The sequence below is a fragment of the Bombina bombina genome, chromosome 5 (genome assembly GCF_027579735.1).
Source record: "Bombina bombina isolate aBomBom1 chromosome 5, aBomBom1.pri, whole genome shotgun sequence".
Taxonomy (NCBI): Eukaryota; Metazoa; Chordata; class Amphibia; order Anura; family Bombinatoridae; genus Bombina; species Bombina bombina.
The window spans coordinates 1,077,285,811-1,077,301,986 of record NC_069503.1 but is presented as its reverse complement, the minus strand read 5'-3'; the positions used below and the strand labels follow the sequence as shown (position 1 = coordinate 1,077,301,986).

At 41.9% G+C, this 16,176-nt stretch overlaps 1 protein-coding gene across 4 annotated transcripts in view; it reads left to right on the top strand.

Annotated features, from left to right (window-relative positions):
• ASAP1 (ArfGAP with SH3 domain, ankyrin repeat and PH domain 1) overlaps positions 1-16,176 on the top strand; it is a 722,698-nt gene that overhangs the window by 506,732 nt on the left and 199,790 nt on the right. For all 4 annotated transcript variants that reach the window (XM_053715362.1, XM_053715363.1, XM_053715364.1 and 1 more), the window contains one exon: positions 8,885-8,960. In XM_053715362.1, the coding sequence (XP_053571337.1) occupies positions 8,885-8,960 (76 nt within the window). The remainder of the gene's footprint in view (positions 1-8,884; positions 8,961-16,176) is intronic.

The window sequence follows — 16,176 nt, the reverse complement described above, 5'->3', positions numbered from 1 at the left end:
TAGGTAGCGTGCATATGCCGGAAGCACTATATGACAGGATATAGTTCTGCCATCTAGTGCTCTTGCTAATGTATTCCATTGTTGAACTTACCTTCCTGCTTTTTAACACAAGATAACAAGAAAATGAAGAAAATATGACAATAAAAGTAAATTAAAATGATGTCCCTTTAAAGCCTCACTGCAATGCCCCTTTAAGACTACTGTTTTTAGTCATCATTACATGTTATATTTAATCTACAGTATGTGCATCTTGGCATCCACTAATATTGTCACTTTCATGATAATTCCACTCCAACATGAATATTTCAGCAATAATGTTGCCTCTCCTCCCCTTTAATCTCAGTTTAGGGTTAGCGTCTATGGTAATGAGAAGATTTATGACTTGGTGATACAGTGACTTCTATTCAGATGTAATTAAGTATTTGTAGTGACTACCAGTATGCTCACAACTGTTGCACTGCTTTCATGTTGTTATACCAACACCATCATACAAGTGTGTCATTAAACTATAGTGTGAAGATGTGTGTTATCAACTTCTCATCCTTTGTTTCTTCCATCTCATCTGACCATTTTCCTCGCATTATAAAACCAGCAGTGTGATTTATAGAAAACGTCTTTCTTATAGGTAGCAATTCTTTCTTTTACACAGGATTATGAAGAGTTGTCTGAGCTTTGTTCGATAGCATGAGCGAGGGAGTTTTGAGCTATAGTCTCTGACACGTATTTTTGATGTGAGCTGTAAAATCAAACATCTCACTGTAATGATACAGGCTTAGATATATTCTTTGTGATATCTAGACAGCCAGTAGAAATAAAGCCTAGAAGGGGCAATCAATTTGCAGTTCCATAAAGGGGAAATATTCATCAATATCAAGGCATTGTTGAAACTAAAATTGCATAAAAATATCACTGGTTGAAAATTGCTGATAGCTTTAATTGCACATGTGACATCAGTATATTCCACTGGTGTTCAAACCTGTCCTGAGGGCTCCCTAACTGGCCAGATTTTGAGGATATCTGAACTGGAGCACAGGTGAAATAATCAGTTGCTTAGTAAACATGGTTATTTTACCTGCTCTCACCCAAGGTAATCCTGAAAATCTTACCTGTTAGGGAGGCCTAAGAACCGGTTTTAAAACCAGTGGTATATGCTATTCACCTGTATTGACAGCTTGCACCTGCTCAGAGACCCAAGGCATAGCACACCCAGTGTCCGCTATAAACCAAAACTTGATGCCCATAATAGCCTATCTACTAATAAATGCACCAGTATTTTGCAGCTCCGGTTCCATAAAGGGACATAAAACCCACATTTTTGTTTCTTTCATGACTGAAATAGAACACAATGTTTCCAGTTTACTTCTGTTACCAAGTGATCTTCATTCTCTTGGTATCCTTGTTGAGAAGCAGATATGTAGAAGCGTGCACATGTTTGGCAGCAGCTTACAAAATATACTTTTAAGAGCACTACATGTCTGCAGTGTTTGCTGGTATGTAGTGCTCTGCTCATGTGGATGCTACCTACCTAGGTATGTTTTTCAACAAAGAATATTATGAGAACAAAGCAAATTCAATACTAGATGTAAATTGGAATTTTTTGGTTACAATTGTATGCTCTATCTGAATCATAAAAGAAAAAATGTGTTTCATGCCCCGTTAATCTTATTAGTAATGCACATCCTATCTATTTAATTTCGGCATATACTGTCCCTTTAAGCAATGTTTCTTTGAGCATACATTCTTCTCCTTGTGTAATATTTTTTATATAAACTGATTAGAACACTGAATTTGCCGTTTTACATCACTGTGTTATATTATTAGAGTTTTGGGGTATCACAATCAGGATAGGTTCTAGATCGTGAAATAGCAAAATGTTGACCAAAAAGCTAAATAATAATGGTTGGGAAAAGGTACAGATTGTGGACCTTATTTTCTTCACTTATTAATACCTTTATTTATTTTTTATTGTTGTCTTCCCACTTTGCCATTCCCCTTGATCTATGCAGAGTACTGGGCGTGCAAAAAAGATACCCTACTTTACTGATTCATAGCAGCAGGCGCCTTTGAGATCTGCACATTTATTTCACTTGCTAGAACTGCTCATGGCCAATGGTGTATAAACTAAAGTCTGTCACTGGTGTAGGATACATTTTAAAGAGCGCTTGTACCAAAATGACGATCTGGGGCCAGTGCGAAACCCACAATAGTCTTTTAGCTTTTTTCTTTAGCTTGGTTTAAATTTGAAAAGGAAAGTATTAAAACATACTTGGTTAGTAGAGCACAGCAAGGCTTAAGGAGCCTAAAATCTGGAAGCTTGTGCTGTTTGCTTAGAGATGCAGCCAGTGTTTGCTTTTAGTTGTGTCAAGTTATTAAGTTTTAAGTGACCACAAAGTGTCACATCATGGATGAGATTTAAGGCAGCCAAACATTTTTGTTTTCTTTTCCTAGTCTTGATTCTGATTCCAAAACCCTGAGCATAATTTCAGAATAAATTGGATTTACATGTGTGAATATGGTCTTTATAGAAATGTGTCCCAAGTTAAATATCCTGAGAGCAAGAAAACAGAGAGGAGATCATTAAATTCATGAGCACAAGATTAACATGAATCATTGATGGAAAATAAATGATAGCAGATAAATATAACTAAAGATTTAAAAGCAAAATATTATATAATGTTTCAGTGTTAAATTGGAAATGTGATTTTAGAGAACTCACAAAATAAATATATTAGAATTATTACAACACAGAAATGTGCCGTTTGTCTGATTTTGTTATTGCATACAATCATTAAGGGATATAAAAGTATGCTATATAAATACTTATGTATATACACATAATAACACATAAATATATATATATATATATATATATATATATATATATATATATATATATATATATATATATATATATATATATATATAAAATCATATACATATATATTTACATTGCAGTCTATGGGAACACACAGTTCCCATAGTGTCAGGGTTTTTTCCCTGTTGTGTTTGCCATGTGCTGTTGGCAGCCATTTTACTCACCTCTCTTCCTGACTTTGGTGCATTTTGGGGGATGCTGCTCAATTCCTGATCTTCCTTTTATGGCTAGACTGGTGTGCATCATCCATGTGAGACAGGATGCAGTCTCAGAATTGGGATGTCATCACTTATTATTTAAAGGGCCTCTGTTCAGTATGCTTTGCCTTTGCGTTGTCTCAGACCTGTTTGTGAGAGTTCCTGTGTATTACCTGGCTGCCTGACTTCCTTCCTGGTTCCTGATCCCTGGCTTGTTCCTGACTCTGCTGTTTTCCTTGTTCCTGATTCCGGCTCGTCTGACTATTCGCTTTGGCTCCTGACTCGGCTCGTCTGACTACCAGCTCTGGTTTTGACTCCTGGCTTGTTATTTGACTTGTGGATTTTTTATTATTTTTTGCTCTTAATAAAGGTGTGATTATTTTTGCACTTCTCGTCTCAGTCTGATTCCTGGCACCCTGGCATTACGCAAAGGCCATGAATCCTGATGGTGCTAATAATCCACCTTTACCTGCCATCATTTCCAGGATGGATGAACAGGATCACCGCTTGGATAAATTTGCACTAGCCCTGCAAACCCTGCTGACTCGCACTGCACATTTGGACCAAAGTGTCCCGCAAGTTATGGCTGCTCCTGTTTCCACTGCTGCACCTATGCCTACCAGGAGCATGTCCGGTTCTGCACCTCTACCTCAGCGATATGGAAGTGATCCTATTCAGTGCAGAGGGTTTTTGAACCAGATGGGCATTTACTTTGAGATGTTACCTCAGGCGTTTCCCTCTGACAGAGCTAAGGTGGGATTTCTCATCTCGTTACTCTCTGACACAGCTCTTGCCTGGGCTAATCCCTTGTGGGAGACTAATAAACCTGTGATTTCAAACTACCCTGAATTTGTGGCCTCGTTTCGAAGGGTATTTGATGTTTCGGCTTGCTCCTCCTCTGCTGCTAAACGACTCATGTCAATTCAGCAAGGTACAAGATCTGTTGCTCAGTATGCTATTGAGTTCTGTACGCTTGCCGCAGAGGTAGGTTGGAACAATGAAGCCCTTGTTGCCGCCTTCTTTCATGGGCTCTCTGATGCGATTAAAGACGAAGTTGCTTCCAGAGATTTACCAGAGGATCTCGAGGCATTGGTGTCTTTTTTGATCCTAATTGCCATCAGACTCAGAGAGAGGCCCTCTTTCAAGGAGCGCTTGTGGAAGCCTCCTGTTCCGTTGTCTCCTACATGTTCGTTCCCACCCATGCCTCCCTCTCCTCCCTCCCACCCATGCCTCCCTCTCCTCCCATGCCACCTGGTTCCCGAGTCACCAGGTACTGCTGAGCCAATGCAGCTGGGATTCACGCGTCTCTCCGCGGCGGAGAGGGCCTTTAGGAGGAGGGAGGGGCTCTGCCTCTATTGTGGGTTACAGGGCCACCTTTTGAAGTCTTGTCCTACACAGCCGAGAAACGCTCGCACCTAAGGTCCTGTCGGGGGCAGACCTTGGGTGGTTTATCCTCGTCCCCGGAACCGCTTAAGGAGAAACCTTTGGTCACGGTTGTCCTTTCCTGGGTGGACTCCTCCATAGTCACCCAGGCTCTTGTTGACTCCGGTGCTGCGGGCTATTTCATTGACAGTGCTTTTGTATCAAAGCACTCCATTCCTGTTTTGCCTCGGTCCGTTCCGCTTGCTATTGAGGCCATTGATGGCAGGCCCCTTCAGCCCGCACTCGTTACTCACGAACCTGCTCCGTTGTCCATGGCTGTTGGGGCTCTCCATTTTGAAACCCTCCATTTCCATGTGATAAACTCTCCGCATTTTCCGGTTGTTCTGGGTTATCCCTGGCTCCAAAAGCACAATCCCAGTCTCAACTGGCGCAGGTCCGAAATTTTGTCATGGTCCCCACAATGTATTTCCACTTGTCTTCAGAAACCAGTTAAAGTCTTGTGCACTTCTTTGGTTTCTCAATTGCCAGAGGAGTACCGAGAGTTCCTAGATGTGTTTGACAAGGTGCGTGCTGGTACGTTGCCTCCTCACTGGTCTTACGATTGTGCCATAGACCTGCAACCCGGAGCCATTCCTCCTCGGGGGCCGGGTGTACCCTCTGTCTGTTGCAGAGAATTGTGCTATGGAGGAGTATGTTGCCGATGCTCTGTCGCGGGGGATCATCCGCAAATCCTGCTCTCCTGCAGGGGCTGGCTTCTTCTTTGTGAAGAAAAAGGGGGGCGAGTTAAGACCATGTATCGATTATAAGGGTCTTTATCGTCTTACCATTAAGAATGCTTACCCTATTCTGCTTATTACGGCACTCTTTGACCGCCTCAAGGGAGCTACGGTCTTTACTAAACTTGATATGAGAGGAGCTCCATCGTTTTGATGTTACACGGGTTCTTCAGAGACTACGTGAGAATGGCCTGTTTTGTAAACTCGAGAAATGTGAGTTCCATCAGACTCAAGTAACCTTCTTAGGTTATGTTATCTCCGTTGCAGGGTTCTCCATGGATCCTGACAAGTTATCTGCAGTTCTGCAGTGGCCTCGCCCAGTTGGTCTTCGGTCTATTCAACGTTTTTTGGGGTTCGCCAATTACTATAGAAAGTTTATTAAAAACTTTTCCTCCTTGGTCAAACCTATCACAGACATGACCCGTAAAGAGAATGATCCACTCCATTGGTCACCTACTGCCATTAAGGCCTTTGATAGTCTTAAGACTGCCTTTGCTGCCGCTCCAGTTCTGGCTCATCCTAACCCTGTCCTGTCTTTCGTTCTTGAGGTCGATGCATCTGAGACTGGAGTAGGTGCCCTCTTGTCTCAACGTCTTACGCCTGACGGTTCCTTGCATCCGTGTGGTTTCTTCTCTAAGAAATTGTCTCCAGCGGAGTGCAATTATGAAATTGGCGACGGAATTACTGGCCATAATTCTGGCACTTAAAGGGCCATGATACCCACATTTTTTCTTTCATGATTTAGAAAGATAATGCATTTTTAAACATCTTTCTAATTTACTTCTATTATCTAATTTGTTTTATTCTCTTGATATTCTTTGCTGAAAAGCATATCTAGATATGCTCAGTAGCTGCTGATTGGTTGCTGCACATAGAAGCCTCATGTGATTGGCTCACCCATGTGCATTGCTTTTTCTTCAAATAAGGATATCTAAAAAATGAAGCAAAATAAATAATAGAAGTAAATTGTAATGTTGTTTAAATTTGTATGTTCTATCTGAATCATGAAAGAAAGATTTTGGGTTTAGTTGCCCTTTAAGGAATTGAGGCATCTTCTCAAGGGTACTAGCGTGCCAGTGCTCATTCTTACTGACCACAAGAATTTAATTTATCTATCTGAAGCAAACCGTTGTCGCCCGACAGGCCAGATGGGCGCTATTTTTGTCTCGGTTTAATTATGTGGTCTCCTACCTGCCTGGTAGTAAGAATGTTAGGGCTGATGCCCTCTCTCGACAATTTTTGCCTCTGTCCAAGGAGGAGTCTGTACTTACTCCTGTTATACCTCCTGACCATATGTTGGCTACCATACGTACTAATTTGACTTCTCCCTTGGGGGAGGAGATCCTGGCTGCACAAACCAATGCACCTCCTGAGAAACCTAGTGGTAAGTGTTTTGTTCCTGAGAATCTTTGAACTAAAATTTTGCACACTTACCACTATGCTAAAGCCGCAGGTCACCCAGGCAAGAACCAAATGATTTGGTCTGTCACTCGACAGTTCTGGTGGCCAGGTCTTCGTTCTGATGTTGCTGCGTATGTTGCCTCCTGCTCAGTTTGTGCACAGAATAAGACTCCTCGACGTCTTCCTCTGGGTCTTCCTCAACCTACTGCTAATGGTGAGCGTCCTTGGACACATCTTTCCATGGACTTCATTGTCGAGCTCCCTGTTTCCAATGGCAATACTGTTTCCTTATGGTGGTTGATCGTTTTTCTAAAATGTCACATTGCATTCCCTTGATGAAGCTGCCTACCGCTCAGGAGCTTGCTAAAATTTTTGCCCGGGAGGTCATCCGTTTACATTGGTTACCCAAGGAGATAGTGTCGGACTGGGGTAGCCAGTTTGTCTCCAGATTTTGGCGTTCCTTTTGTGCTCAAATGGGAATCCAGCTTTCCTTCTCCTCGGCATATCACCCTCAATCCAATGGGGCTGCGGAACGATCTAATCAAGCTCTGGAACAGTTCCTCCGTTGCTATGTCTCAGATCACCACAATAATTGGTCTGAACTGTTTGCTCGTAATAGTGCTATTAATGCTTCCTCCAAGATATCCCAGTTCATGGCCAATTATGGGTTTCAACCATCTTTGTTGCCCGATTCATTCATGTCTCAGGGTATTCCGGCTTTGGAGGAGCATCTCCGGCAACTCCGTTCCACGTGGGTGCAGATTCAGGATTGCCTTCATCGTTCTATGCAGCGCCAAAAGTTCCAGGCTGATCGTAGGCGTCTGCCCGTACCTTCCTACCAGGTTGGTGAGAGAGTCCTCCCGCAACTTGAACCTTCGTGTGCCTTCCAATAAATTGGCTCCCCGTTATATTGGTCCTTTTCGAATACTCCGACGGGTTAATCCTGTGGCCTACGCTCTTGACCTTCCTCCTGCTATGCACATCTCCAATGTTTTTCATGTCTCCCTCTTGAAACCATTGGTTTGTAATCGGTTTACCACTGTGTTGCCTCGTCCCCGTCCTATCTTTGTTGACAACCATGAGGAGTATGAGGTCAGCAGCATTGTTGACTCTCGTATGTCCAGGGGCCGTGTACAGTATTTGGTTCACTGGAGAGGCTACGGTCCGGAGGAGCGTTCTTCGGTTCCCTCCTCTGATGTTCATGCTCCTGCCCTCCTCCGTGCCTTCCATGCCCGTTTCCCCAATAAGCCTTTTGTCCTCCCGCGGAGGAGGGGTCGTTGAGGGGGAGGGTACTGTCAGGGTTTTTTCCCTGTTGTGTTTGCCATGTGCTGCTGGCAACCATTTTACTCACCTCTCTTCCTGACTTTGGTGCATTGTGGGGAATGCTGCTCAATTCCTGCACTTCCTTTTATGGCCAGACTGGTGTGCATCATCCATGTGAGACAGGATGCAGTCTCAGAATTGGGATGTCATCACTTATTATTTAAAGGGCCTCTGTTCAGTATGCTTTGCCTTTGCATTGTCTCAGACCTGTTTGTGAGAGTTCCTGTGTATTACCTGGCTGCCTGACGTCCTTCCTGGTTCATGATCCCTGGCTTGTTCCTGACTCTGCTGTTTTCCTTTTTCCTGATTCCGGCTCGTCTGACTATTCGCTTTGGCTCCTGACTCGGCTCGTCTGACTACCAGCTCTGGTTTTGATTCCTGGCTTGTTATTTGACTTGTGGACTTTTTAATTATTTTTTGCTATTAATAAAGGTGTGATTATTTTTGCACTTCTCATCTCAGTCTGAATCCTGGCACCCTGACACATAGACTGCAATGTAAAGGCCATTTTTTAGTGCCATTTTTTTTCTAACACCCCAACTTTAAAAGCCCCAAAACTGCCTAGTGCAGTTTTTTTTTTTAATAAAAAGCTACAATGCCCTCTTATCTTGTAATGGCTGGTTAATTTTTGGGTTCCTGCAAACAGGCAATAATTTAGCGCTCCACTTGTAATGTAGCCCTTATTCATTACACTGTCGCTGTAAGAGCTAAATTACATTAAATGTAGGCCGAACATAACTAATTTGCATTGCATTTCTTTTTTATACCATGCTTAACTAAACAATTCATAAGGGATACAGCTTTGACTTTCATCCTACAGTTAGTGAGAATTTGTATTTCAGCATTAATTTTTGTAATCATATGCATGTTAGGATGAAAGTTTTATTTTTTCTGTGTCTGACAAAATTTAAGAAGCTTTTCTGTTCTAGTTTTTTTCAGGACGGCCTGAAAACAGCAGATAAACTTAAACAGTACATCGAGAAACTGGCTGCAGATTTGTATAATGTAAGTAAAACAGTATTTACATTTTGTTTATATCGATAAATATGAGCCATTTACCACTTGTTTGTAGAATATACTAAATTTAAACAAAATTTCATTTCTTTGGAAACTGTTGCATTCAGTTCCACAAATAATTTAGCTTTGTGATGTTTACTAGGTATTTCTATTCTTTTTTTTATATATATTTTTATTTTATTTATTTGTTTTGTAGATGTACAATAAAGCATCATCTTTATTTATCATCATTTAGTGAATCATACAAGCACATCAAAATAAAAGCTTTTAGGCCCTTCCAAAATATATCAGGAAGCATTTGACTCAATCCAAGAAAAATTAAGAAAATAAATATGTATACTTTATATAACACACATCGCCAATGCTACGAACTAACCCATGGTATAATAAAGTATGCTTTCCCTCACATATACATATAAATTCTTAATGCACGCATAAGAAAGTATAGAAAATAATACATGAGATCTGTATAACAATTAAAGGGACAGTCTACAATAGAATTGTTATTGTTTTAAAAGATACATAATCCATTTATTACCTACTAGTCCTAAAGCCAGTGTACACGGGCCATTTCTTTCTAATGACACGGTGAGTCCACGGATCATCTTAATTACTATTGGGAACATCTCTCCTGACCAGCCGGAGGAGGCAAAGAGCACCACAGCAAAATCTGTTAAATATCACTCCCCCTACCCACAATCCCCAGTCATTCTCATTGCTTGTATCAGTTACAAGGAGGGGTAAAGATAGGTGTCTGATTCTTCAATCAAGAGTTTGTTATTTTTTACGCAGAGCAAGTTTGCTCTGGTTTTCTTTGGGGTTTAGCCGTAGTCCATGTCAGTCTCTTCAGTAGAGCAAGTGGTGGCTTTTAAGCATTTGGGAACTAGTGGGGTATAATCCCCACTGGGCCTCCCAAGTAATTTCATACTGCCCTTGTTTGAAAGTTTGAGTAAGTTTACTCAGCCTTTTCTTTTTCCACAGGTCCATGTGAGGTAGGAAGCCCCTCTCATACCAATTGAGCTGTCCTGCTGCCGGACAAATTTTTGATTAAGTGCCTATTTCTTTCCCTGTTTTGATATAGGATAATTTGGCACTTAACTTGACAGTTAATTCTGTCTAAATATACAATCCGCCTTCTAGGTTAACGGTTTATTGTATGGCAGTTTTGCAGGCACTGGGGATGTTTGCCTCCGTTTATTATGTTTTCACTTTGGTCTACATGTTTTTTGTTTGTGTATTAATGGCTACCGGGAGGTTTGTTAGGCCACTCCCAAAATAGGCGGGCTTATCTGAGATAGCAAGGATGTTTTTGGCGCCCTTTTAGCTGTTTCCTGTTTTTCCTGGATGTTGCAGCTCTGTGCATAGCTCCTCAGAAGTGGTTCAGCATTCTCTCCGGTGCAGCTGTATGGGGGTCCGGATCATTTTCTGACTTTATTTCCGGCAGCAAGGAGGTCAGGTAGGCACCTCAGCAGAGCTTGCTGAGGTGTGGAGGTTGCCTGTTGTCTTTTTGGGGGACTGCTGCTCTGTTTATATTTAAGTTTCTGTCTGAATTTCAGGGACTATAACGTTTGTGTCTTTGCATTCATTTTGTGAAAAATTGTTGCTGCAAGATTTATTGTGCAGTTTATTTAAGGATTTTCTAGTTTTAAAAAAAAAAAAAGTCTGTTTAAAATTTAAAAGGACAGTAACGTTTTTTTGTTTCATTAAACTTTTGATTTGAACTTAGAATTTTTTATTGATTAAGGTTTTTTCCTTTGGAATAAGATGGACCAAGAGGCCCTGCAAGCTGTGACGTGTTCTCTTTGTTTAAATACTAATGTTGAGCTTCTTATACCTTTTTGTTCCTCTTGTATTGAGAGAACATTACATTACAAGGATAGACTTTTTGATTCTGAGCCTTCATTGTCTAGGGCGGATGTTGTTTAGGAATCTCCTGTTCAGGCTAATCCTCATACATCCCAATCTTCTGCAGTGCCCTGTGTTTCTTCTCAGGTTGGCTTTTCCTTGCAGGATATGGCTATTCATATATCCTCGGCAGTATCTGAGGCTTTGTCTGCTTTTCCTATGTTGCAGGGGAAGCGCAAGAGGAAGTATAAGGTTTCTGATTCTGTTGCAATTGTGTCTAGTGTTTCTTCTCATAAGTCTGAGGAGGAAGATACTTCAGTAGCATCTGAGTAGCATTCTGATAGTGTAAATCCTTCTTCTGAACCTGAGGTTGTTTCCTTTAGGTTTAAGCTAGAGCACCTCCGTTTGTTACTCAAGGAGGTTTTGGCTAACTTGGATGACTCTGAGGCGTCAGTCATGGTTATTACTAAGAAATCTAGTAAACTTAATATGTTTTTTGATGTCCCTTCCTCGATGGAAGTTTTTCCTATACCAGATCGTGTTTCAGATATTATTGCACAAGAATGGGAGAAGCCTGGGATTCCTTTTTCCCCTTCTCCAATTTTTAGGAAGATGTTTCCTATTGCTGATTCTATTAAGGACTCTTGGCAGATGGTTCCTAAGGTGAAGGGAGCAGTTTCCACTCTGACCAAGAGGACCACTATTAAGGACAGCTGTTCCTTTAAAGATCCTATGGATAAGATGCTGGTTCACCAGGGGTATCAATGGCAACCGGCTGCATGTATTGCTACGGTTACTAGTGCGTCGGCATATTGGTTTGATGCATCGTCTGATTCTATTCAACAAGATACTCCTCTTGAAGAAATTCAAGATAGAATCAAGGCTTTGAAGTTGGCTAATTCCTTTATTGCAGATGCTTCTCTACAGGTCATCAAGTTGGGAGCTAAAATTTCTGGTTTTACCATTTTAGCTCACAGAGCATTATGGTTAAAATCCTTGTCTGTGGATGTTCCCTTTTAAGTCTAAGCTTTTGTCTATTCCTTACAAGGGTAAGACCTTGTTTGGGCCAGGTTTGGCTGAGATAATTTCTGATATTACGGGAGAGAAGGGGCATTCTCTTCCTCAGGATAAAAGAAATAAACAGAAGGGTCGGCAGAGTAAGTTTTGTTCCTTTCGTAACTTCTCTGGGAAATATTGCTCTTCTTCCTCCAAGCAGGAACAGTCCAAGCCATCTTGGAAGTCAAATCAGTCTTGGAATAAGGGGAAGCAGTCCAGGAAGCCTGTGGCTGACTCAAAATCAGCATGAAGGGTCTGCCCCCGATCTGGGAATGGACTTTGTGGGGGTCAGACTCTCTTTCTTCACTCAAGCTTGGGTTCGAGATGTTCAGGATCCCTGGGTCATAGATATCGTGTCAAGTTCAAGAATTTTCCTCCCAGAGGCAGGTTTCTTCTCTCCAGGTTATCTGTAATCCAGATAAAAGGAGAGGCATTCTTACGTTGTGTTCAGAATCTTTCCGACATGGGAGTGATAGTTCCTGTTCCGGTTCAGGAACAGGGTCTGGGTATTTATTCCAATCTCTTTGTCATTCCCAAAAAGGAGGGAACTTTTAGACCTATTTTAGATCTCAATAGTGTAAACATGTTTCTAAGGGTTCCGTCTTTCAAGATGAAAATGATTCGTTCCATTCTTCCTTTGGTTCAGGAAGGTCAGTTCATGACCACAGTGGATCTAAAGGGTGCATATCTGCATATTCCCATTCACAGGGATCATCACAGGTTCCTAAGATTTGCATTTCTAGACAAACATTTTTAGTTTGTAGCTGTTCCTTTTGGTCTGGCAACAGCTCTCAGAATTTTTTCAAAGGTCCTGGGAGCATTGTTGGCGGTGCTTCGATTGAAGGGTGTTGCAGTGGCTCCTTATCTGGATGACATTCTAGTTTAGGCTCCATCTTTTCAACTAGCAAACTCCTACACAGAGTTGTTGTTGTTGTCTTTTCTGTGCTCCCACAGTTGGAAGGTGAATTTAAGAAAAAGTTCCTTAATTCCGGCTACAAGAGTGGTATTTTTGGGGACCATTATAGATTCTCTAGAGATGAAAATTTTTCTGACAGAAGCAAGAAAGTCAAAGATTTTCAATACGTGTCTTGCTTTTCAGTCCCTTCCACGGCCGTCAGTGGCTCAGTGCATGGAGGTTATTGGTCTGATGGTTTCAGTCATAGACATCATTCCGTTTGTTCGGTTCTATCTCAGACCTCTGCAGTTATGCTTGCTCAGGCAGTGGAACTGGGATTATGCGGATCTATCTCCAAAGATTGTCCTAGATCAGATGTCCATAGATTCTCTTCCATGGTGGTTGTCTCAGGATCTTCTCTCTCAGGGAACTTGCTTTCACAGACCTGCCTGGGTGATTGTAACCAAGGATGCCCGTTTGCTGGGCTGGGGTGCTGTCTGGGGTTCATTAGGGGCTCAGGGTCTATGGACTCGGGAGGAGTCGGTTCTTCCAATAAATGTTTTGGAACTGAGAGCAATTTTCAATGCTCTTCTAGCCTGGCTTCAGCTAGCTTCAACCCAGTTTATCAGGTTTCAGTCGGACAACATAACTTCAGTGGCTTACATCAATCATCACTGAGGAACTCGGAGTTCCTTGGCCATGACAGAGGTAGCCAAGATTATTCAGTGGGCCGAGATTCACAACTGTTGTCTGTCTGCTATCCACATTCCAGGGGTGGACAATTGGGAAGCAGTTTTTCTGAGCAGATAGACTTTTCATCCGGGGGAGTGGGAACTTCATCCAGAGGTATTTTCCAGCTTGATTCTCAGTTGGGGACAGTCGGAGTTGGATCTCATGGCATCTCGTCAGAATGACAAGCTCCCGAGGTATGAGTCGAGGTCAAAGGATCCTCAGGCTGTTCTTATAGATGCTCTGGCAGTTCTTTGGACTTTTAGTCTGGCATATGTGTTCCCTCCGTTTGCTCTTCTTCCTCGGGTCATTGCTCAGGTCAAACAAGAGAGGGCATCAGTGATTCTCATTGCTCTGGCGTGGCTTCGCAGAATCTGGTTTGCAGATCTGGTGGAGATGTTATCCTTTCCACCTTGGCGTCTTCCATTAAGGAATGACCTTCTTCTGCAGGGTCCTTTCCTTCATCCAAATCTCGTTTCTCTGAAGCTGACTGCTTGGAGATTGAACGCTCGATTCTTTCTAAGAGTGGTTTTTCTGACTCAGGCTTGTAAGCCTGTGACTAGGAAGATTTATTATAAGATTTGGCATAAATGTTTGTATTGGTGTGAATCCTAAGGCTACTCGTGGAGTAGTTAGGATTCCTAGGATTTTGTCTTTTCTCCAGGAGGGTTTGTACCCGGAAGGGTCAAATTTCTGCTTTATCTATTTTATTGAACAAGTGCCTGGCTGATGTGCCAGATGTTCATTCTTTTTGTCAGAATTAGCATTCGGCCTGTGTTTTAAGTCTACTACTCCACCTTGGAGTCTTAATTTGGTTCTTAGAGTCATTCAACAGGCTCAGTTTGAACCTATGCATTCTTTGGATATTAAGATGTTATCTCAAGATGTTATCTCGGCTCGAAGAGTTTCAGAGCTTTCAGCCTTACAGTATGAATCGCCTTTTCTTATTTTTCACTCTGATAAGGTAGTTCTGTGTACTGCCTTGGGTTTTCTTCCCAAGGTTGTTTCTGATAAGAATATTAATCAAGAGATTGTTGTTCCTTCTTTGTGTCCTAATCCTTCTTCTCATAAGGAGCATTTGTTGCACAACCTGGATGTGGTTCATGCATTGAAATATTATTTGCAGACGACTAAGGATTTTCGCCAGTCTTCTTCTTTATTTGTTGTCTTTTCTGGGAAGCATAAGGGTAAGAAAGCTACGGCTACTTCTCTTTCTTTTTGGTTGAGGAGTGTTATTCACTTGGCATATGAGATTGCTGGTCAGCAGCCTCCTGAGAGAATCACTGCTCATTCCACGAGGGCTCTTTCATCTTCTTAGGCTTTCAAAAATGGATCTTCTGTAGATCAGCTTTGCAAGGCTGCGACTTGGTCATCTTTGCATACTTTTTCTAAATTTTACAAATTTGATACTTTTGCTTCAGCAGAGGCTTCTTTTGGGAGAAAGGTTCTTTAAGCAGTGGTGCCTTCTGTTTAGGTTAACTGTCTTGTCCATCCCTTATCATCCGTGTCCTTTAGCTTGGGTATTGGTTCCCAACAGTAATTAAGATGATCCGTGGAATCACTGTGTCCCCTTTCTTTTGCTCTCCCTCCCCCCTCTCTTTTGCTGTCCCTCCCCCCTCTCTTTTGCTGTCTTTCTCCCTCTCTTTTGTTCTCTCTCTATCCCCCCTATTTTGCTCTCTCTCTCACCCCTCTTTTGAGCTCTCTCACCCCTCTTTTGAGCTCTCTCACGTCTGCCCGGCCCCGCTCATGTCACACCCGCCCCCGCGCCACGTCCGCCCCCGCCCGCCTCACGCCCCGCTCACACCTGGTCGGCCCAATATGCCAGGTCAGTCTGTTGAAGGCCATCTGTCCTTGCTCATTCTCTACTGCGCATGACAGCTTCGGACAAACACACTTGGCCATTTATATTATAGGATTCCCCAGTTTTGCATAACCAACGCAGTTATATTAATATACTTTTTACCTCTGTGATTACCTCGTATCTAGGCATCTTCTGACAGCCCCCAACTAACAGTCTCTTGTGAAAAGCAATTTAAAAAGCATGTGATAAGAGGCAGCCTTCAAGGGCTTTGAAATTAGCATATGAGTCTACCTAGGTTAAGTTTCAACTAAGAATAACAAGAGAACATAGCAAATTTGATTATAAAAGTAAATGGTAAAGTTGATTAAAATTACAAGTCCTATTTGAATAATGAAAGTTTAATTTTGACTAGTCTGTCCCTTTAAACCTAAAAATAATAACATTCACATATAAAAAGTAAGAAATATGAAACGATTTCGAAACAAAGTAAACAAAATCAGCCAATCGCAGTGAATCAGGAAATATAACGGAACTCTGATTGGCAGATATGGAACAAGACGTAGCAAACATGTGATAGGTAGTATTAGTAACAGTAAAGGAAATGATCAAATCAAATAGAACACAAGCTCCTACAAGAACCTATCAGACATAGAGGGCGGGATTTTTATGTAAATAAATAGATACGAACACGGCCGGTGCATACCCCTCTGAAGAAATGTTAAATGAAACGCGTGTCAGGGGCACACGTCGGGAGCAATAGTCTCCTTATTTTAACCTTTTCGGCTTACTCCTTGGTACTGCAAATTATGCCTTTTGAAACTAAAGTCAGTATAAATATAATTGTGGCTTCTGCTGTAGAAGGATCCTTAGTCACAGAC